Here is a 22629-nt window from a genome sequence, read left to right as displayed (position 1 = left end):
GTTTGAATGGCGTACAGTGATATGCCAATATCCTGTTGCATCGGTACTGTGTGGATGTGGAAAAGAGAAATTTCTCTTTATTTGCTTTGGGGAGGATGGAAGGGAAAATGCTGTTCAGCAGCCTGTCTGGTGCACAATATGATGCCTACCACATAATTTTTTCCTCTTAGAAGGATTTAAAAATGTTGGGTTTTTATTGTCGCAGTGTTTCTCCTTTTCACCTTAAAGTAGCAAATATATTTTACTACATATTTTTTCAACCTTTTTCCAAAGATCGGATTGCAAAATAGTGGAAATATAGCTGCAGTTATTCTATTAATAAAATCAAAGGCTTTTTAATTCTTTGCATGTTTTGTAGCATTGATCCATTGCTGATTTAATATGCGGAGTGCACAAGTGATCTAGTTGTGCTGAAATGCTTTTTGTCTTTAAAAATAAGTATTTCATGATTAAAATATTTGTAATCATATCTTTAATCAGATAATCTATTAAATACTATTTTGATTAGTGACTACTGAGGGCTTTTCCTGTTTTTTCAAACATGGCAGAAGTGTAATCAAGGAACTATTAATCCTCATAATTAAGTTTAGCATATTAAAAATTAGGATTGGTTGAGGAAATAAGGATTTCCCGGCAAGTGTATTCTTTACCTGTCTATAATAAAGTGTAAGATATAAATCAATTGTAGAGGGAGAGCAAAGGGTATATAAACTATAAACCCAAATGGTAACTGGAAATTAGAGACGCAGCAGAAAATAAGTTCATGTTAACATTGTCTGTCTTCTTCTTACCCTTCCCCTTTTCCGGTCTCTACCTTTAATTCACCTATAGGTAGATCCCCTATTAGAAGACTGCATAAGGTACTATAAATTAAATAGTCAGGAATTAGTAACATCTTGGTCTTTGAATACAATTTTGTTAACTGTATAAATTCTTTTATATCTTTACCTTATTTTTCACAAATAGACTAGCAATTTGTTTAACATTTTTATGAATGTATCCAGACAGTCTTAAACACATATTTACCATAAAAAAAAACTATTAGTTTATTTTATAAAAACTCTTTTATGAGCTGTTTAAAATGTTAAAATAAATTCAAGACACTCTAAGTGGCAAAAGATCTCATCTGTTTCATTTAGGTCACTACATAGTCTTAGTCTTTTATTGAAGTTAATTATTTACAATATTATAAAGAAAAAATGTAAGTTAGAAAATTTTATCAAAGAGATTTTATACTGTTCAAGGAGTATAAAATATCATAGAATATCCAAAGTATCCCCTGTTCATCACTCAAGGAGGAATTTCTTTTACAGCTCAATTATTTTTCTAATAGTAAAGGAAGTACCTTTAACCAGTTGAAAATAAGTAACTATAAAAATTATGTTTGAGTGTTCTGGGGGCTGAATACATTTTGTTTAAATGTTGCCTGTCAGATTTAGACATCAGACCATTAAAATTACTTCCGTGTGAAGATCAACAACTAGCCTTCTTAAGTGTTTTTTCCCCTGCTATTTTTGTAAGTACGTTTTGTACTTACATTTCTAAGTATCAAGAAAAATAATGTTTTGTCACATATCTTCTTGTCATGTTGTACCAAACATGCCGTGGATCTGAACTAGGCTGAAGTTAAGAGATCTGTTTGTATTGCCTCCTTCGTAGATATGTCCCTTATTTGTTAGCAGGGTTTTTTTTTTCACTGAATCATTTTCTGATACATACGTTGGAAATCTATTTATCTGAATTAATCAGTGCATAGAAGAGAGCAGGACCATTACCTAGATATTGCATAGTGTAACTTCATTTTTCATTTAGCACAGATTTAAAGTTAAAACAGAACTAGTGATTTTCAGGCTGAATATAATTGTAATTGATAAAATTAATCATATTACATTATATGATGAGAAGTCTAGATTAAGAAAGCAATGCTAAGAAGTGACCAAATGCAAGCCGAAAATGTATTAAATTCCAAAAAAGAAAATTTCGGAAAGATGAAATATTCTTTTTACGTTCAGTATTTTATATTCTTCAACTGCTCACTTGTCATTTGCATACATACAATGAAAGGATGTTAGGTAGAAGGAATGAAAAAATGTACTGTTCATATAGAGGGTAAGTCTTGAACTTTCAGATAAAAGCAGTGGCTGCAAGTCCAGGAAGGCTTGAAGGTTTTGTTTTTTCTTTATTCTTCATCATACTTTTCTGCTGATTCATCTCTATACTGACGCTTTGAAAATACTAAAAGCATAGTATAATGCTTATATTCTTCTACTGCAAGTATTTAGTAGAGCTGTATTGATTTCATGTCACTTTAAGCAAACATAGAAGAAAAATTGAACCGGGGATTGTGGCTGCATGCTTTGGAATTAGTCCTATAAGTTATGAATTACAACTTCCCCTTTGGAAAACATGAATCAGTAAGAGAAAAATATTCTTTGTGTGTGCTTTTTTTCATGATAAATTAGTTCATGATGAAACCCATCCTGTAGCACAGTTTGTTACACAGTGCATGTGAGCTTTTAAAGTTTTTTTCAGGCAGTTAGTTATGCTGATTTCTCTTAGGAGATGACATGGGTGCATTCATTTGCAAGCGAATCTGAAGTTGGTCTGCAGAACTCAGTGTTCTTACATATGTCTCTCCATTCCTCTCCTCCCTTTTATAGAAGTCTTGGCCATGGCAGTAGCTTACTTAACTTAGAGTAAAACAGCTGCTCTTACTTGTAGTGTGTCCTCAAAGTGAAAAAAAACCCCATTCTTCCTCCCCTCAGAAGGAACACTTTGCACTTTTCCTGATGTTCTAAACTGATATGTTGTTAATGATTCCTATGTTTATTTCCTCTAATTTTTTTTGCCTTTCCCACTAAGGTATAATATTTTTTCTCTAGATGCTTTAAGATGCTTATCAGAGAGTATGTATTTCTAAAGAACCAAGTGCAGAAACAATAGTTGATTCCAATCTGGATGATGACTTTGGGGCTCCTGATGATCCATAATGTGAAATTAATTAGTTGTGTGTTTGTCAATTTCATCTTAATTTTATCTAAAAATTTAAAGGGATTTTTAGAGTTAGAGATTACTAGGACTCAATAGATATGCCATGTTTGCTCATATTAAGTTATTTTCAACTTCTGGATGAGTGCCAATTCTCCAAAAGGTTTTAACATTAGCATTAGCTGTGAGTCTGGGGAAAAAAAGTCTTAGCAGAGTTCTATTTGTATTAATAGTAATCCAAGCTGATAGTAGATGCAGACAGCTAAAGCCTCTTAGGCTGGACACAGTAATTCTGATGTTGTAGCAAAACCTTGGTATACATCGAGTGCATAATTAAGAGAGATGATATTCTAGTTGAAGGCCATTTGTGAGATGTGTTAATGAGCAGAACACCTTGTCATTCAGAAGAATAGTGGTTATTCTGATCTCTGTTGCCAAAAGAAGAAAAATGCATGTCTGAGAAGAAAACCTTAAATAACAGGTCAAAACTCAACTGTGGTACTCTCCTTTTCCTTCATCTCCTATCTCCAGAGGGGCTACTGACTTTCCTGGGGTGCTGTGAAGTTTCACTTTCATGTGAAAAGGTAATTTGGTTCACTCTCAAATGAAAGTACATTTCAAATGAGCCTGCTTGGCAGCAGTGTTGGGGGAGGGAAGCTATGAGGGGCATTTTGTTCCTTAAGTTTAGTCACCAGCATATATGGAGTGGCTAACCTTCAGAGCAATGTTTCTTCCCATTCCCTCCAGCCCTAGTCTGCAGCTTTTAAAATGTGGCTGTAACGTTTTTTTAATTCTGAAAAAGTATCTCAGAAGCAAAGGACTCACTGCCCAGTAAAGCAAAAGTAAACTGAAGTATGTGTTGGCATTTTAAGGAAGAGGGGGAAGGAAGGAGGCAGGGAATGAGGGAAGGGAAGGAAGGGAGGGAGGGAGGCAGAAAGGAAGGAAAAGAAGTAAAGAAAGGAAGATGGGGAGGGAGGAAGGGAAGGGAAATCCTTAATATCTTTTAAAGGTGTGAAAGCTTGACAGTCTTTTCTTACAGTTATTTTCTGCAGTTACCTAATGAGAATCTTTCAGGTCTTAATAACATGCCATGACAACAATTAAAACAAAATACACCCTTCAGTTCCCAACCAGGAAATTCCTCCAAAAATCTCAAACACAGTATTTTAGGGAAGAGTATAAGTGTATTAATGAATAAGTAATATGCAGAAATGTACCCAAAAGCCATATTTAAGGTATTTGGTCATGTTACTTCTGCACACAAAACTGGTTTAGGACTCCTTTTGTGAAATGATAGCATAAATCTTTCATAGCTACAAATCAATTTAGAGTCTGGACTAGGATGCTTCTGTTATAAAAAAAAAAAAAAATCATTGTTACTTTCAAACATCCCAATATTATTTTGTACTATTGGGTACATCTTTGAGTTGACGAGAGAATAATTCCTGGAGCTGAGATATTTTTGCAGTTACAGAAGGAGCTATAGAATCTCACGAAAATGCTGTTGCTACCTCGCTGAAGTGCCGTGGAAGTAATCTCTGTGTTTACTTAGTCCTTTTTATTCGGAAAGCTGTGTGTGAATTTCTGTGGTCAGCAGAGGTGGTGTTTGTTCTGACAAGAGCTGGACAAAAAGCCAGCCCAAGGAAGTATAATATCCCTGTGCTGTGCAGCCAGGTCCTGCCCTAACAAGGAGAACGGTTTGTGTCTTGTGCTGCTTTCCTGCTGCTTGTGGCAGGTGAGGGGAGATATGCTAGACAGGCCCATAAGGTGAGAGGAGCAGCAGTTTATCTGTGGAAATCAAAACAACAGACAGTGTTTACTGTCTGCTGGCTCCAGTCTTTCCTCCCTCACTGTTAAGTGGGAGTTAAAACCCACCTAACTATGGGGTCAGAATGATTTATGTAGTTTGCTGTGGGCATAGCTTCTCTGCAAACAGAGAAGATCTTCCGCATCCTGGTGGGTTGGAGTGAGAAGTGGGGACTTCTCTCCTTTGCCATAATGTGTCTGGAATTCAGCTAGGTAGGCTGTGGGCAAAATTAAGATTTTTGTTATTTGGTGTGTTGTAAGGGTTCATGTTCCGAAACTCATCTAAGCTGGGAAGTGAATTTAGAAGGACAGAATCTGGTGGAGCAGGGAAGCAGCTTCCTGTACGTTATTTCCCACTCACACTCATCCTTCCCCCTTAGAACTTTAAAGAGGGGCAGAATCCCAGCAGAGCCTGCACTGAATTGCATGCGCTGATGGCAGGAACAATCAAGGAACACAGTATGGTTTCTATTGCTAGGTCGTGTTTCCAGGTGACAGTGAAGTTGCAGCCTAATTAAACCACAGTCCTTGTGTCTCTATATGACTGGGACAATTCAGACTAGCTCTTGGTGTTATTCAAATGCTTGTATAATCTGACAGGTGCATTATGTCCATGCCTGAATCAAAGAATAGTAAAGGAAAATTTCAAACTACCAATGAACAGGAGTTGAAACCACAAGAAGTATTTCAATTATTGTATTTTGGACTTTGTGAGTGATTTAAAGAACATAAAGGACTATGAATATGTATCAAAACCCTAAATAATGCTCATTTCCCAAATAATTTTTTTTGGTGAAATATGTAGTGAAAAGTAAGGAAAAAAATGTGGTAGTGTTAAAAGTTTTATTTGAGGATGATCTAAGCTAAAATTGATTTATTAATTATAAAACTTGATGACTTATTAAATCATGTCAAGTAAAGAAAAGTATGAATTTAAGTTGCTCTTAGCCGTAGGGTTGCCTTCACTCCGCACGTTATTTAGCCTCTGCTACATTTTACGAGAACAATTTGTATATTTGTTATTTAACTGTAGCAACTATGAAAACTCACGTTATATTTCCCGTGGTACTGTTTGCATTATAATACTCATGAAGATAATGATTTTAAAACCTCCTACTAGTTCCTGCTTTTCAAAATACTACATGTGTTTTAATAGTTGTATTTTACTAAATTTTCCTTTGGTTATCTGAGTGGACTACTTCAAGTCTGGAATGGGTGCTTGTGAAAAGTATGGCAAGACTGTACCTTATACACATTCCTTCTAAATGTCCCATGAATTAATTGTAGTATCTGAATTCATTTTAGCTGTACTAGTGCTATAAGTTTTTGTTGACATTCTTTGGTATTGTAATCAAACTACACAGTATAGTTTCATGTCATGTGTGTAAAAATCATGTAACAGACTGAGTAAAATTTGTGTGGGTAATCTCAGATTCACTTAAAATTAATATGCCATTTAAGTAATATGCAACCTACTAAACTAATGTCAAAGCAGTGTACACTAATAATTGATCCCCTACTTTATTTAGTTGCTTTCATAATGACATTTTAACAGTTAGAAATGTAAATAAATACTTTTTCATTGTGTTTTCTTTTCTTCAACAGGACACTACAGGTATAGAAAAAATGTCAAACTGTTGTGAAGACATGTAAGTTCTGTAAAATTTTTACACTGATGAAATGCTGAAGGAGTTGCTGTTTTTTTAAACAGGGTGAGAGAGTAAAGGAACTGAAGGCACTTTGTTAAGGTGATTTTGCATGGTACTGTGCCTTGTACTTCCTATCTTTAGCAGCAGCTCACTAATCTTTTAGTATTGGTTGTACACAAAGTAACCTCCCTACCCAAACCCAGTGGAACTATATTTTCTTTCAAAAGTACAGATCAAAATATACTTTCTGCTGTGTTTTGACATAACAATTCATTGATTCTGAGGGCTCCTCTGCTTCAAAAGTTGCTTTTGTTTCATTGATGACCCAGATAGTTTCTGTTCTCCAAAGTTAAGTCTCAGCTGTGTGCTGTAATGAAAGTTGTATTTGTGACGCTGAGACACAATTCATCAGAGTCCAGAAATGGATGCCCAGGCAACCTACATTGTTCTAGCTGACTGAAGTGCACCGTGGGCATGCTGTCTTTCACTAATAATGCTGTCTTCTGTAGATCGAGGCCCCGAAAGCCATGGCAGCAGACCTTCTCAGAAGTTTTTGGCACTCACTGGAAGATCCTGTGGTTTATTCCTTTCAGGCAGAGGCAACCACTGCGAGTTCCCTACCACTTTGCCAATCATGTCTAAACAGATGGATAGTGGGCACAGATGGGTCCTCCATGCTGGAAGTGCGTTACAGGTTTTATGATAATAGGACTATGACAGTCTTCAAGTCAATTAAAATCCAGTTGTAGGCATCACAATGTGCCCCAGGCATTATTTTAGTTGTGGTGTTGATTCTGTTCTGAGATTAATGCAAAGTGATTGTTTAACTTTATGCATATTTAATTTCAGATTAGCTTTCCAAAGAGATTTCTTTTGGTTTTGAGATTAATACCAAAAGCAAATTACTTAAATGCACGCTTCCTCTATTTGTTTGATACTGGCTCTTTTTTTTTTTTTTCTTTTTTTTTTTTTTTGTAGGAAGCACTGAAGTTTACGTTTATGGTTAAATTTCTCTCCAAGTATCTTATTCTGCCCTGAATTTTTTTTAGTGTTTTTAACATCAGGTCTGTCTAGATAATGTCTTTTTTTTTCTACATCCTTTGAACTGATACTTCCAGTTATTTATGATATGCAATATTAATCCTGCAGCACCACACTATAAAAGGCAACATTTAAAACTGAGGCAGACTACTTCCTAAACCTTTCTCAGAGAGGTTTTTTATAAATACACATAAATGTGTATGTTTATATAGAGAAGTCTTACATCTTACAGTTATCTTTCAGCCTAGATATGATCTTAGTGAAAATTATTCATGTCTCTATGTCAGCAAGCGGGATTAAATATTCCAGGGTAAACTGTCCAAATGGGAAGCGTGTTTTCCCTATATCCTGAGGATTTCCTTGCAATAATTCAACAAAGAAATTGCATAGTGCAAATACTGGAATGCTTACTTTTTAAAAATGCAGATGTAGTTAGTTAGCATAATGTACCATAAAAAAAGAGTATATTGTCAATAAAGTTACAAATTTTGTATTTTCTTTAGTCATGATTAGCTGGAAGTCTGAGTGTTTGTATATTGGAAATACAAATATTTAAAATATTTATACATAAATATAGATTTGTTACTAATGTGTTCAGTGAAATATATTAACTCATTTAATAGGGTATTGTGTTGATGTAGATAACTTGTTGTTCCTATAAGTATGGAAGTAGTTAACCAAAGAAAGCATCTTTCATATCTGGTAAAATGACAACAATTTCCAAAGTACTGGTTCGACCTTTCTGTATCTAGAAAAATTATGTACTTATTTTAGCCCTCTGTATCTGTACAAATATCAGCATGAGATGATTGTGGAAAGTACTGTGAATTTCTTCTAGAAATTCAGTGGTTTTAATTATGCTGCTTATGATGTTTTTTGCGTAGTCTAACAGGACTAGGTTCCACCTTAAATGGCAGCCATGCAACTGGACACAATAAAAGATACAAAATCAGGATTTAATATATGTAGGTTGTGTAGGAAGTAATACTTTATTTGTGAACAGTTCATCCAAAAATGAAGGGCAAGACTTGTCACGAGTGATGTTTGTAACAGATTTTAAAAGATTCGTTTGTAATGCAGTTTCTATCAATGTTAGAGGTCCCTTTATTGAATTAACAGATTTTGATGATCCACTGACAGTTCCAAAGGGTGCATCTTAAAAATCACTTGAATTTTAAACTTTTGTAAACTTCTAACATTTGATCCAACTTTACTTTTCCTCTCTTTTTAAAAATAGGTGGATTGTTTTATTGTTATAAATTTCAAGCCTAATATTCAACCATTTTTTCATGCCAGTTTTAGTGAGCCTAGACTTTCCTTAAGGTGGTATTGGCCGCAATATTTAAACAAAAAACTGGGACAGTGCTGGAAATTAAAAAGAATGTGGATAGTCATAACAAAGTCATGGCTGTATTCTCTTCCCCCCCCCCCCCCCCTTTTTTTTTCTCTTTTTTAAAGGAATGCCACTATTATAGTCTCTAGCATATACAGGGGAATAATAGCAGTTTCATTTTCCGTGCCAATATTTAAATATTCCATGAGTGAAACACAGAAGCTTTTTAGAAGATTTTTTCGTGCTAATCAGTTATCGTAGTTAGGAGATTTTACTGTTCTGAACCTTATTCTGAAAGAGGATCACGAATTTAACTAGTTTGTTTTTTTTTTTTTACATTTACCGTGAGGGGGCATATAATTGTTTCCTGGTGTTACTGTATTACCGAAACAGTGCCTGGAGCACCAAACCTGTGGCGCAGAGCGCGCCCGACGGCGGGAGCCTCGGTGGCAAACAGAGCGCTTCGTCTGTGTGCCCGGTGCGCAGCCGAGCCGCGGGGCAGTGCAGTTCCGCGGGCTCCGTGGGGATGGAGGATCCGGGAGCAGCCCGTGTCCCAGCGGCCGGGCACGAGCACGCGCCCCCTGTCGCCAGTTGCCCGTCGCGACAGCGGCGATGCGCGGCCCGCGAGGGGCGAGGGGCCGCTCCCCGGGAGCCGAGCAGAGCCCTGGCCATGAAAACCTTGCCCGATTCCCCAAACGAAATTCTCGAACGAAAGTGTTGTTTTCGCAGATTCGCGACGTCTCAAATGTTTCTGTATTGGAAGTTTTCTTTTTTTTTTTTTTTGTAAATCTGCTTTTTCTTAGCCTCCCATCCATCACAACATTAGGAATCAATATGTAATATGATTAAGGCTGCTAGGTCATTTCTGCCCCTTTTCTAGGTATTTAGAGAACAGAAGGGAGAATTTGGAGAATCTTCCATGTTTTAGGAGGTACTGAACTGTATTCTTTGAATGAGAGGCCTCTAAGAGGGTAAAATGAATAATTTTTTTTTTTTTTTTTTTTTTACGTTTAACTGAATGACCATATCATCTTATTAGTTTATCAGAGTAATGTTTCTGAAACTGATTCTCAGAAAGAGTTGTTCCATGAGAAAAAGATCAGGTGGGCTTTTATGATCTGATTTGAAATTCTTGAATCCATTGAACCTTTCCTTTGAAATCCCTCTTCTTTCCCTCCAGGTCTCCTTTATGATTTTTTGTTTTAGTAGAAACTGCATTCTTAGTACTGATTAGTGTTTGTCTTTGTTAGGCATTTAAAAAAACGTATGGACAATGTTACTGAATTTCATCCTAATATAATATCAGAACGACACATGCTTCATTGAGCACAGTGGATATTAGCTTCTGAGTTGGCAATGTTTGATTTCCTGAGAGGCACAAAGAGAAGTTAAAGAACAAATTAAAAAGCCCCTGGAAACATTTGAGAGCAGCTAGTTTATTTGCTGTGTGGGGTAGCTCGTGGTAGGACCAAAAAATGCTACCTACCTATCTTCTCGTAATATCAGGGATTTCAGATTTCATTTGAAAAATCTATAATAAAAGATAATGCATTAAATAATGTTTATGAACCTGTGCTCAGATGTACTGCTTTGAAGTAGAGGTTCCATCTCACAGCTGCTAGCGTAGTTCAGATACACAGTCGTTTTCTGTCCTGAGGAGAAGGAACTAAGCACCAATTTTTAGGATGGAGTTTAAACTAGGCAGCTTACTCCTTCTTATGCATCTAGAGGGGGCAGACATGACCAGAAGATTCATAAAAGCACAGAGAAAATTGAGATGGGCCAAAAGTGTTGTTTTGATTTGATATCAAAGTTTACCAGTTGAAGTCATTGCAAAGAGCAGAGTTTCTGTCATACATTTGAGGATGCTAAGTGCCCTTTCTGAATAAGAGCTGCATAAAACAATGCAGATCTTAACTAGTGCCACCTAGTACTTCTCATTCTCTCTTGTACTTCTGAAGTACAAGCACAAAAATTATTTTTTTCAGCATTGTGTATAAAAAATCACTTTCATTCATAGTCTTGTAACTGACTGAAAGTTAACTGTCAGAAGACAAGGGTACTGTTCTGGTTTTTGCACTTCAGGAAACAGCTAGTTTTAGTTTAACTGAAAAAATCTCATATATAGCATTAAAGTCTCTAGAGCAAGGTTTGAATCTAATTAAGTGATCCGACTGAGCATTTTACCTGCCCACCACTGCTGATAAAAATAATCCTAAACAGGTTTGTATATACATAGTGCAAGCCCAGTGTACGCATTTCTCAGGGCCTGTCCCTTCTCAGTCAGACCATTTCCCTCTGAAAGGATTTTTCTTTATTGCCCCCAGTATAAATCACTGTTAGTCATACTTGATAGCCATTGTGTAGCTGTCTGTTAGCTCTTACCTAGGCTGAATGAGTAGTGAGCACATGGTGTGCTTCTTGAAGTCCTGGTAGACCTCAGCTTACTGCCTTTCAGCTGCATCAGGTTAGTCATCAGGTAAGAGGGTAGATACTTACTTGAGGTTATTCCTTGAGGGCCCATAGATCTTGTGCTTAGATTTTCTGCTGTGCTAACTAGTGTGAATCCTTGAAGGGCCTTTGAAATTAGAGGTCCCAGACCTCCAGAAACTTTGCACTTTGTTTTAACCAGATGACTTAAGGCTCAAGTTTGGCTTAATTTTCCTGCTCAGTAGTTGATGCTTGCCATTAATGACATGATGTATTTTTGTGTTTCACAGGGAAGGAATTAGGTTTAAAAATAACTTCTGTCAGTGGCTCAGAGGCTGAACCTGTTGGTAGTGTCTCACAACAAATCAGGTGATAGTCACTTCTCATTCAGTTCCAGACCCTTTGTCCAAAGTATTTGCTATTTGACACTCAGTGTTTCCATAACACATATATGTGGTAGGAAGGTTCAAGATAGTGCAAATTAGAATGTTTTCAAGAAGCATTTCTTTGTCCTGGGAAGGAATTCTACTTTTGAGTAATTTACACTTACGACTTCTGTAAGACATCAGAACTTTCTTGGTTGTATTTGAGTCTCATTTACCCAGACAAAATCACTCTTGTTGTTATTCATTTTCTACCTAAAAGTTACTACCTAAAATGGCTTCTTTTCATTTCTCTTCTCGCTTCCAATTTTGATGGCTCTTTTCCTCTCTTTTCACTGAGCATACAGCAGCACAGCATAGTTCTACCTGCAGTTATGTTTGTATCATCTTGGCCAGAATTGACAATGACATAGTATAGCCTAGGAAGGTGTTGAGATATGGAGTATTGGTTTGATTTAATAAAAAAAAAATAACATTGATATTCCAAATCCCTGGTTCTATTTGGGTTTGAGTTGAGAGCAAATCATCAGTTGTTAAGAGATCTGATAATTTTTATGGATTGTTTACACTAAAATATGGAGAGGGAAGTTGTCACACCTTTTAATTGGTTTTGAAAAAGTACTGCCTTTTTTTTTTTTCCTGTAATAAAGCACAGCTTGAGCTTTTGGTAACCTTCAGCATTATTTTGTGTAAAATTCAAGTTGTTATTACCTTTTTATTGCCTGAGTCAGTATCTCCTAATCTAAGCCAATACATGCAGCGTTGCAGTGCTGCCACAGGTACATTTAGCAGCAGGAGGTGCATGGCTCTTGTGCCAAAAAACAGCTTTTTAAAGCTGGTCCAGTTGTGAGTCTTGAATTCTCATATACTTGGAATTTTAAGAATAAATCGAATCTCCTATGCCTCAGTCTTTATTAATTTACATAACTGCTTTAAAATATGTTTTGAGCTGTTCTTCGGATATTCCTGTTAGTTTATTTTGATTCATTATTGTATGAACACATGGTTTATAAAACACCGAGTGGATGTCATGTGTCATGGCTTAACCCCAGCCAGCAGCTAAGCACCATTTAGCTGCCCACTCACTTCCCCCCAAACAGGATGAGGGAGAGAATTGCAAAAGTGAGAAAACTCATGGATCGAGGTAAGGACAATCAGAAGGTTTGATGGATAAAGCAAAAACTGTGTATACAAGCAAAGCAAAACAAGGAATTAATTCACCACTTTCCATGGCAGGCAGGTGTTCAGCCATCCCCAGAAAGCAGGGCTCCAGCACGCATGACAGTGACTTGGGAAGGCAAACGCCTTCCTCCTTGCCCCTGCTCTGTATGCTGAGCATGACACCATGTGGTATGGAATATCTCTGGGATCAGTTGGGGTCAGCTGTCTCAGCCATGTCCCCTCCCAACTCCTTGTGTCCCCACAGCCTCCTCAATGGTGGGGTTGTGTAAGGAGCAGAAGAGGCCTTGATGCTAAGTGCTGCTTAGCAGTAAGGAACACATCCCTTTGTTATCAACACTGTTTTCAGCACAAATCCAAAACACAGCCCCCTATTAGCTACTCTGAAGACCACTAACCCTACCCTGGCCAAAACCAGCACATAATGACAAACCACATTGTCATTCACATTTAGAAGAATTCAGGATAATTCAGGATTCACATTATCATGTTTGGTTGATGAGAAGCTCAAAATGACCTGATAAACGTGCACTTGCAGCCCAGGAAACCAGCTTCATCCTGGGCTACATCAAAAGAAGTGTGGCCAGCAGGCTGAGGGAGGTGATTTTACCCTGCTAATAATTTGAATCTAATTCTAAATTAGGCAAAGTATTAGGACCTCAAAACTGTCTGTGTGATGGTGAATAATGCTAGGAATTGCTTTTGGGAAGAGTAGGTACCCCTAAATACAGTGTCCATACTTAGGTGACATGCTGCATGACTGGATGCTTGAGAAAGTGTTCTTCAAAAGATTTTTGTACCACTTTCTCAGCCACTGAGCTTTTAAAATTCAAGAGAAATAATTGTATCTGTGGACTGCATTAGACGTGGACTTAGTTTTGCTGAAATTGTGCAGTGGCATCTCATGTCTTGTCCAGACTATGGTGTGGAGCGATTAAAACCAGTTGTTGCAGCAAGGGCCATCTAAGTATCACCTGTATAACTGTAAGAATAGCTTATATTTACAGTAGAACATGTGCTTTTCCAGTTAGAAAATAGGAAACTTAAAATTTATGTGCATTTCTGGGTAAGTATTTCTTTTCACATTCCCAAGACTGATATCTGTAGATCACAGTGTAGCCTATAGATAGAAAATTATCACTCTATCTACTTAACAAATAGCAAAATAATACTGATTTTTGTAAATTAGCATTCTGAATTTTGTAGCTCTGACATGGGCATGTGATTGAGTTTTACTAATTTGTTGTTAGTTTGATCTTGACTGTTTTCAAATAATGCTGAATAATGTTCATACTGGAGTTGTTGAAAATTACAAGGTCTAACAGTGCTTATATCTGAATGGGTAATGTATGAGGTGAATGGTTGAATAATATCAAAACAGGGAAGCTTACTCTGGTATACTTTTCATTAAATCTGAAAGTGTAACAGTATATCCAGCTGATAAGCAGTGTATTGGTTTTTATTCATCTTTGTTTACAATTTCATTAATGTAATATTTCTGTGGGTTTTTTAAAATTTATTTAAGTTATAGATTATTTTTTCATTCCTACTGAGAATTCTTTCATCTCGTATTTTTTGGAAATCTTATTTTTAAATAAAAAAAAATAAAAGTTTCTTTTTCTCCTCTGGATTTCATTTATATTGGTTTAAAGTTGTGTAAATAGTTGGCTAATATTTTTCCAGCCTGTTTTTACATTTTCCTAATTCTATTATAAATTACTCTCCTTGCTGAATATTTGTTTTTGTTACAAGAGATATAGGCTATAATCCCAAATGATTGTTTTGAAAAACTGAACTGGGAAAAATTACTGAATAGTTAATGAAGTACTTATTATCTGAGCTCTGTTGTTTGCTTTTAAGAAAAGAGCTGAATGTTGGTGGAAGCATTGGAAACTTTCTCCACTGAGATTAGTATACCAAATAGTGTTGGTGTAACAACACTAGTTATAGTATTGGTTACTATTACAGTCTACTTAATCACAGTTGTCTGTAACTCCAACCACAGTAGGAACCTCTGATGTAGGTATAAACTAAAAGTTTTATAAATTGCCATTTTTCAAATTACAAAAGCAGAATTGTTTGGGTCTTTTAGTCTTTACCTTTTTTTGTAAATTTTTTTATACAATGTATTAGATAGTTCAGCTTTGGAACAGCTTTTGAGAGAGCTAAGTGAATCTGAACCAGCAGGTCTCCTGTTTGTGTACATGTGAATTTATGTCAGATTTTGATGCAGAGAAGTTTCAAACATTTTGTGTATTTCAAATGGGATACTGGCTTTAAACATGCAAAAAGAAGTGCAATAGTGGCCCCAGAAAAAAGTATTAGAGGGAAATAAAAGCTGCTCAGTATGGTGTGAGCAGTAATCTCAGCTTTAGAAGAACTAAGGGGAAGATCCTAGACACCTGGGAAGATTCACTGCAAGACTAGTGAACCAAAGAAAAAACAGTGATTGTGCCTGCAAGGAAATGATTTAAATACCTGAACTCTGTCACTTCATGAGTAGGGTCACAAAAACTAAATTATGATGGTTTGTGGCCCCAGACATTGTGTCTTCTGTTCCAACCCAAGAACCAGATTCTTCAAATAACAATAATAAAAATCACTTCCATACTGATCCTTCCACAATAGCATGAAACGGGCCTTTAAAATTCTTTGTTCTGTGTGTATTCCAGAAAAGGCTGTTTTTACCTTCTGCAATAACTTCAGTTTCTCATGTCTGAAATTTCAATGGGCCTCTTTTCCCCATATAATAATTTCAAATCAGGTTATCTCTGCTATGACATTTATTTAGTTTAGTATTTAGATACTTAGTAATTAGACACAACTGACTTGTGAGAGTGCATGCCATCTTTCTGATATGTGGAAACAGAGATGTATTCCCACTTGCCCATGAAAGTAATTTTAATATGTACACTTCAGTATTTTGAGTGCCTAAAGCTCCTGGAAGTGTTTCTTGATGTGTTTTATCATTATATAAACTGAATGAAACAGTACTTTGAGTCTACAAATACATTTTAAGAGGCAGCTAGATAGTACAGATGAACAAATGCATGCAGACACTCCTGTAGGCAGACCAATTACCCGTATGAGCTGCAATTATACTAGTGTGGAAGGGCAGTTAGAGGGAAAATTGGACCCTGTAGACATCCAGCTGAGTAAACAGGCTTGAGGAAGGATGGCAGACAGTCTGAGTAAAATACAGCTAAGCTAAACTGATAAAAAAAACCCCAGGTCAGAATTTGTATCAGTTACAGCACACTCTTTTTATGTCCTCTAGTTTCACAATATTTTTCTCATTAGACTTCCCATTTCAAAAACATTCTCTTCGCCAAAGGATTAGTTTAAGAACTAATAGCACATGCAGCTTTGTATGCAGTAAGCCATAAAACTGCATTTCAGTGGCACAGAGATGAACATAAAATTAATTGGATGTGAATAGAATTCAGAACTGCTGAGGAATAACAACGCTATCAAGCCTGAGTAGCCATTTATTCCCAAATACGATGTGATCTTGCTGGTTAGGATATACTTCACAACCTCACTTTTATATGATGGAGCTAGGACTTTTCTGTAGCTGTGGCCAAAATCCCTCAAAATCTGCAGTCTGTTGGCTGCCATGTGGGTGATGAGCTCTTCTTTTTTTGTAAATATAAAGTGTAAGAAGGGTAAGTGCAGACAATGCAGTAATTTGAGCCCTATAAAGGTGGAATTTGATATTTTTTTTTGATAGCTAATGGATGCTAACTCACTGGGTTAGACTGCAGGTCTGGGACTCAGAAGATCTGAGTTCTCTGTGTGACCTCTGGTTCTTTTGGCAAAGACACCTGGGTTTCTGAAGTGGAGGTTGTGTAAATCTGCAGGGCCAAAGGTGTATTATCCAGGTCACAGAAACCTGGATAATCCAATTCAGAAGAAGCAGCCGTATCCCACAGGTCAGATATGGAATTTGGGTTTCCTAACATCCAGCAGTGCATAGGTGATTGGAATTTGAAGTACGTGTTTTTCAGCTCATCCTGATAAACCTTTTGGATACACCAATGACCAAGGAGAAAGATCATATAAGAAGCTGCATTTAGTTTTCTACCTTTGAATTTGGATGAAAGGATAACAGATGAGTATGCCATAGGTGATCACGTTGAGGTAAATTTATTTTGTTTTCAAATGTTGAAGTTTTATGCATATGCCTTTATTATAGAAACTACTTGTAGAGAAATTGAAAATACTTTTCTGCATCCAATTTGGCTCTTTTCTACACAGTTGCACATTCAGAGCATATTTCTAGAAAACCCCATACATGCAGCATGTGTATGGATGGGGGAAAATTCTGGTTATTTGTTACTAACATCCGAGACAGGAAATTTTAATTGTAAGTTTTTTCACTCAACAGTAGTACAACATCTTCAGCATCATCAGCTGTTCAGCTTTATGTCAAGTGTTCTTAATCTTGGCACTGAAAAATCAGGATATGGTTTCCTTGTTCTTCTGCTTTAATACTCACAGAACAAATCAGCCAAGAGATTATTTTTTTCTTAGACTAGTAAAATAATCTCATATCCTTATAACTCAGTATTCTGAGAGAGGCAAATGCCTTTTCCACTGGTCCAAGTGTATTGGTTTGGGGGTTTTTTTGGTGTTGGATTTGGTTTTGGTTTGGGGCTTTTTTTTCTGTTTTGTTTGGGTGTTTTTTGGGTTTTGTTGTTTGCTTTGTTTTGGTTATGGTGTGGTTTTTTGGGGGTTTGTTTTTGTTTTTGTTTTTGTTTTTTTTCCTGCATCTTGAAGAGTCAGGAACTTTGTTTGAGGAATAAAGCATAGATTTTTAACCCAGTGTAGTTTTCAGGTAGATGAAGCTACAGCACTGCAGCCACAGCACACCAGGCAGAGGTGGGGCTACTGTGTGTCTCTGTGGCCCTTCTTTCTTGCTTGCTTTTTGTATGAACAGAGAGATCTAGCACCATCCTCCATGCCTCAGAGGCATCTCCTTGTGAATGGGAGAGAAGGGCCTTGTAAAGTCAGGGAAATAAAAATTTTTGTTACCAAAACAGAGGAAGCAGTTAGAAATTATTTTACCTGTAAGAAGCTTGGGTGCTGGCCTGCTTCCCCAGGTGAGATACCTGAACATGAGTTTCTCTTTTCTCTGACAGACTCTGTAAGCTTCTTTCAAGTCGAAAGCCTCAAGTGTTGTCACTTGAAACAAATGCATGATGTCAGGTGGAACTCAAGCACTCCACTTTTTGTCATCTTCCAGTTAAACAGTGGCTTGACCCATACCAAAAGACAAGCAAGAACTGATAACTGAAGGATTGTACAATCCCTGCTAAAAGACTTGTTTTGTGGAAAGATTCACATAAAGTCTAAACTATAAAATCCTAACACGTTTTTGCTGATGTTCTACTGAGCACCTAAATGCCAAATTCCTACAGGATCAACTTAACAACCTGTATAGCTTCTCAGAAAAAGATAAAGGGGAAGGATTGTGAACGTGTGAGCATCTTACGCCTTTTCAATGAGAACTGGAAACTAATCAGGTGTCTCAGCAGCATTGTGTCTGAGTACCTGCTGCATAAACACAGCTTTACTTGCAGTTCTCTGGGGTAAATGTATGACTGGACCTCAGCAAGTGAATAGGAGGAGATGCACACACTGAACTGAGTAAGTAATTTTTCAGGACCTGATTTATGACTGTTCAGTGAAATCAGTATAATTGCAAACATCACATTTTATCCTGATCAGCTCAAGTTTTGAAGTATATACAATTGAACTATTTCATTACAAAATGGCAGCTTAAATTGGGCTTTTTTACAAGAAAGTGTTTGGGTTTGAAGAACTTTTCAACAGAGTGTTTTTCATATTTTTGAATCAATGCCATTTATCTTCATTTTCTCACTCAAAGTGACTTTCTGTTCAGTGTTTTTTGAAATCTCAGTTTAGGGACACAAGCTCTTCTGTTGGCATAGTGGTACTAAAATGACATTTTGCCAGCCCACAGACCTCAAGTTGCCAAAAGCAATTATTTTCAAAAGGTCTGAAACCATGCTTGTGTTGTTTCAGTAAGCCTTTATCTTCACCATCACTGATACTCCCTGTCTGTTTATTAGTTTGTTCCTGGTGGTGTTGTGTGGGGCATAAAAGTCAATTCTTAGTGCAGCAGTGTAGGTTTGTGATGTTAACAGAAGGCCACAATGAAAGACATTGAAACTGTTTATATATGAAAGCTATCTATCAGTAAAAGCAATGATGTTTTTGTCACTATATACTAGCATTTTTGGTGAAAAAAAATCTCTTATTTGGTCTCATTATCCTTTCTTCTGTCATCAGTTCAGCTGTTTTTATTCTGTTAAGCACAATTCCTTGGAGCTTCCCCATGGAATTGCTGAGTTATGAACGGGTGCATCTGGCTGAGACAGTGCACACTTCCCAAGTCTTCCTGTAAATTCCACACAGAACTCATTTTTCAAAAACTAGACATTTCAAGTCTGTCAAAGCTGCAGATACTAAAAAGAAGAAGATGGAGCACTGAAGGAATTGTTGAACTTCATCCGCAGTCACATCCAACTGATCAGATTTCTTACCTGCATGCCTTTGTCAGGCAAGCAAAAATTACTCCTTTTCTGAATGTATTAGCCAGCCAAATTGATATCCCTAGACTTCAAAGAGTCTTCTCATTAAAATGTGGATGCTGTTTTCTGAAAAATGAACTCAAATGCAATTGAACAGCCAGAGATTAATGCTACATCTAAGATGTGTCACTCTCTAGATATCCTATTTTAACTGCTTAGAAAAAAAATTGTGAAAAATTTATTTCGCAGTTGAAATTAATGTGTATGTACAGATGAGTATGAATACTTTGGCAGTTTTGGAGAAGTCTGAACAATATTACTATGCTTACAAGCAGATCTTGAATTAATCTGAAAAGCAGATAATACAGAATAGTATTTAGTTGAAACAGTTATCTCAACTGCATCTCTTTTGTTTGATAAAGTCAACAATGGCAAATTTTCTGATAGCAATTTGTGGCTGATTCTGATAAAGGAATTAGGAAAAAAGTTATGTCAATGGATGGAAGAGCAATTTGTTTTCTCATAAAAGACAGGCAGTAAACAACAATGTATTTCTTAAAAGGGGGTGGAGAGAAAAATATTATGTCTGCATCTAGGAGAGTACTGATGAGGTTCCTTATTAGTGTTAGGTCTAGAAAAGGTTTTGGCAAACGTACCTTAAATGCACTTTTGGTTATAATTCCTAAAGTTTATGAATATGAAGATCTGTATTGTATTACAGTGGTAGTTGTGTACAAAACCAGTGTTATATAACATGAGCTGTATTTATTTATCATGTAAAATGGATGGCAAATAAGCACTGTGAAATTAGCTTGTGAGGAGGACAGCAACTGTGGGTCTACTTGTTTAGTGAGCTCTTTGCTGGATATGCTGTCTCTATCCAAATATCTTGTGCAGTTATTTCACAAAAGCCAATGGGCATTTGAAGGTAAGAATCTATACCATGAACTAAATATGTTTTGATTATTATCAGCCAGAGGAGCTGGCTAGGTGGTTGGAATTGATTAACTCAATATGCCTATTACATCCTTAGAATTTTATGTTGCTTGGATGAATCGATCTACATTATTATATGAATTTCTTTTGGGAACAAGCTTTAAAAAATTGACACTCCTGAGTCTCTGAACCATTTTCAGACAGATAATAATAATTTTCCCAGATATGAACTGAGCTAAGTTTTACGCTTCTTTCCATTTACACAGGGCTTGCTGTTCTCTGTTATAGTTTGCTGTTTTGTGCTCACTGGGGTATGGAAAGATGATGAACTGAAGGAACTTGGGCTAGCTTCTTCTAGTGCTGCACCACTGAACTCCCTTTGTGCTTCTAATTCACCATGTTTGCTCTTTCCTGTAGGTGTGAGGTATCTCATGTGACAGCAGAGGATTTGTCAGTTTGTTGGACTTCATGGTCTGCCCACAATGCTAAACTTTATCTGTTAAAACTGGACAAAACAAAGATGCAGAAACACATGAATATAAAAAAAAAAAAAACAAACAAACAACAAAGCAGGCCAAAACTCCTATCAAGTCAAAATAGTACCAGGCATTCAGCATATATGGATGGTATGGGACGATGTCTGGGGTAAAATTAGAGGAAAATCAGAAGTTATATTCATATCCTAACAGAAATTATAATGGTACAGAAATTATAGGATAAAATGCAGCTGCTGCTCTGTGGATGAAATGCACTTGGCAGCTCCACAGTGACTCCCCTTACAACAGTAAACACCTGCTAAGGGGGATGGAACAGGGGGTGGAGCACAGTGGAAACACTGTGGCCAGGCTCTAGAAATCCTTGCAGGGTGGGAGACTCAATGGTATTTTGCAGATGATAAACTGCATAGCACCTGTCACCCAAGGGAGATGGGAGACGTTGTCCTGCTGCTGAGCCAACAACTGTGGTGAAATCTGTCTGCTCAGATCAACTTCATTAAAGCTTAATTATGATATTAGTGCACACCTCCATCCCAAAGTTACCCACCTCCAAGGTATGATCACCCCACACTGGGCACGTGCTCTGTATTTTCTTGACTTTATGTTTAAAAATGAAGCAAGAGAATTTTACAGCAATCAGTAACAAAGGTATTTATGACTCAAGTCACTCAAGCTCCATCTAAATATAAAGCAACAGCATAAAAGTAAGTTGAGAATGTGGGGAAAGTTAGGGAGGAGTCCATTGTAACAGCTGGGATCAGTCGATAGGCTGAACCTGTCTTCTCCCCCATAGGGACACCTATTGGGTAAGAACCATACTCTATGCACATTCAATACCTTTACTGGGGATTAAAGCTTGTCTGTGTATGCTTTGAATATGTTTTTGCAGTCAGATACTATCACTGGCAACCCTCGAACTTTAACCTGTCACAATTTTATATTAATAAAGAGTGTTATTCTGTAAACTGTTATGTGAGTCCTTCATGGGTTCTGGCAGTCACTGGCAATGGGTAACTAACAAAGTGGAAGACCCACTGAGAAGTCATAAAGTAGGAAGACCTGCTGAGGGGTCTCTCTAATGCTGCTGCATTTCCCTGAGTAAGTCAGTCAAATTGCCCTCTGATTGGGCAGGACTGTTCATTGAGGGGTTCCCATAACATGACACTGACCAACTGGTTGGGCACAAGGCTTTCCGGAGGCACTGACAGACAAATCAAACACTAAGAGTCAAGGAAATCTTCCGCTTCTCGTGTGACAGATGGGTACCTAAATCACATGCTTGTACTTACAGGGTTACTGATAACTACTCAGTCCAGCTAGTGCTTTTGTTGGGAGAAGTCAACCCTCCCCTTTGGCATGAGACAGGTATCTGCTGGAGGTCCAATGATGTGGCACCAAAACTCCGTGCAAAATATGTCTGCATTGACCCATGTCCATCTGTCTTGCCTGCTGTGGGCTACAACCTGAGCAATAACCTGAAGTTCTCTCTCTTAGGACACTACCAACCTTCCAGAACTGAGCAGGAGGGAATGTTAAATAGAAGATCATGATAGGTGCAGTCCTTCTAACAATTGGACAGACCCTCCAGCAGAAGAAGACCTGCTAAGAAATCACAGGTCTTATGTCAACATCTTAAATCTACAGAGATTACTTCTTTACCCCCCATGCAGGACTCATAGTGGTGATCCATTGGAGGACCAAAGAGAAATCAACGTTATGCTAAGGAAGGCATATGATCAGTTCCTGATGAGAACAACCTCTGTGACTCACAGTACTGAACATACTGCTGAACAATGTTTAAAAGCCTCCCCTGCTTCCTGCCTTCCTACA

General features: G+C 37.2%; 1 protein-coding gene across 10 annotated transcripts in view; it reads left to right on the top strand.

The window, feature by feature from the left end:
- Positions 1 to 21717, top strand: part of ZDHHC21 (zinc finger DHHC-type containing 21) — a 52268-nt gene extending 30551 nt beyond the window's left edge. For 7 of the 10 annotated variants that reach the window (XM_027635286.1, XM_027635285.1, XM_027635279.1 and 4 more), the window contains 2 exons: positions 6400 to 6443; positions 20720 to 21717. In XM_027635286.1, the coding sequence (XP_027491087.1) occupies positions 6400 to 6443; positions 20720 to 20951 (276 nt within the window). In that variant the 3' untranslated portion in view covers positions 20952 to 21717. Of the gene's footprint in view, positions 1 to 6399; positions 6444 to 6952; positions 7420 to 16816; positions 16916 to 20719 lie in introns of those variants that run through there. The other 3 variants (XM_027635280.1, XM_027635277.1, XM_027635281.1) reach the window with 2 other exon arrangements.
- Positions 21718 to 22629: the final 912 nt, after the last annotated feature.

Source organism: Corapipo altera, unplaced genomic scaffold (genome assembly GCF_003945725.1).
Source record: "Corapipo altera isolate COAL_440 unplaced genomic scaffold, ASM394572v1 61411, whole genome shotgun sequence".
In the NCBI taxonomy this organism is placed as follows: domain Eukaryota; kingdom Metazoa; phylum Chordata; class Aves; order Passeriformes; family Pipridae; genus Corapipo; species Corapipo altera.
The sequence above is the reverse complement of the archived record's forward strand: the minus strand, read 5'-3'. Positions and strand labels throughout refer to the sequence as shown.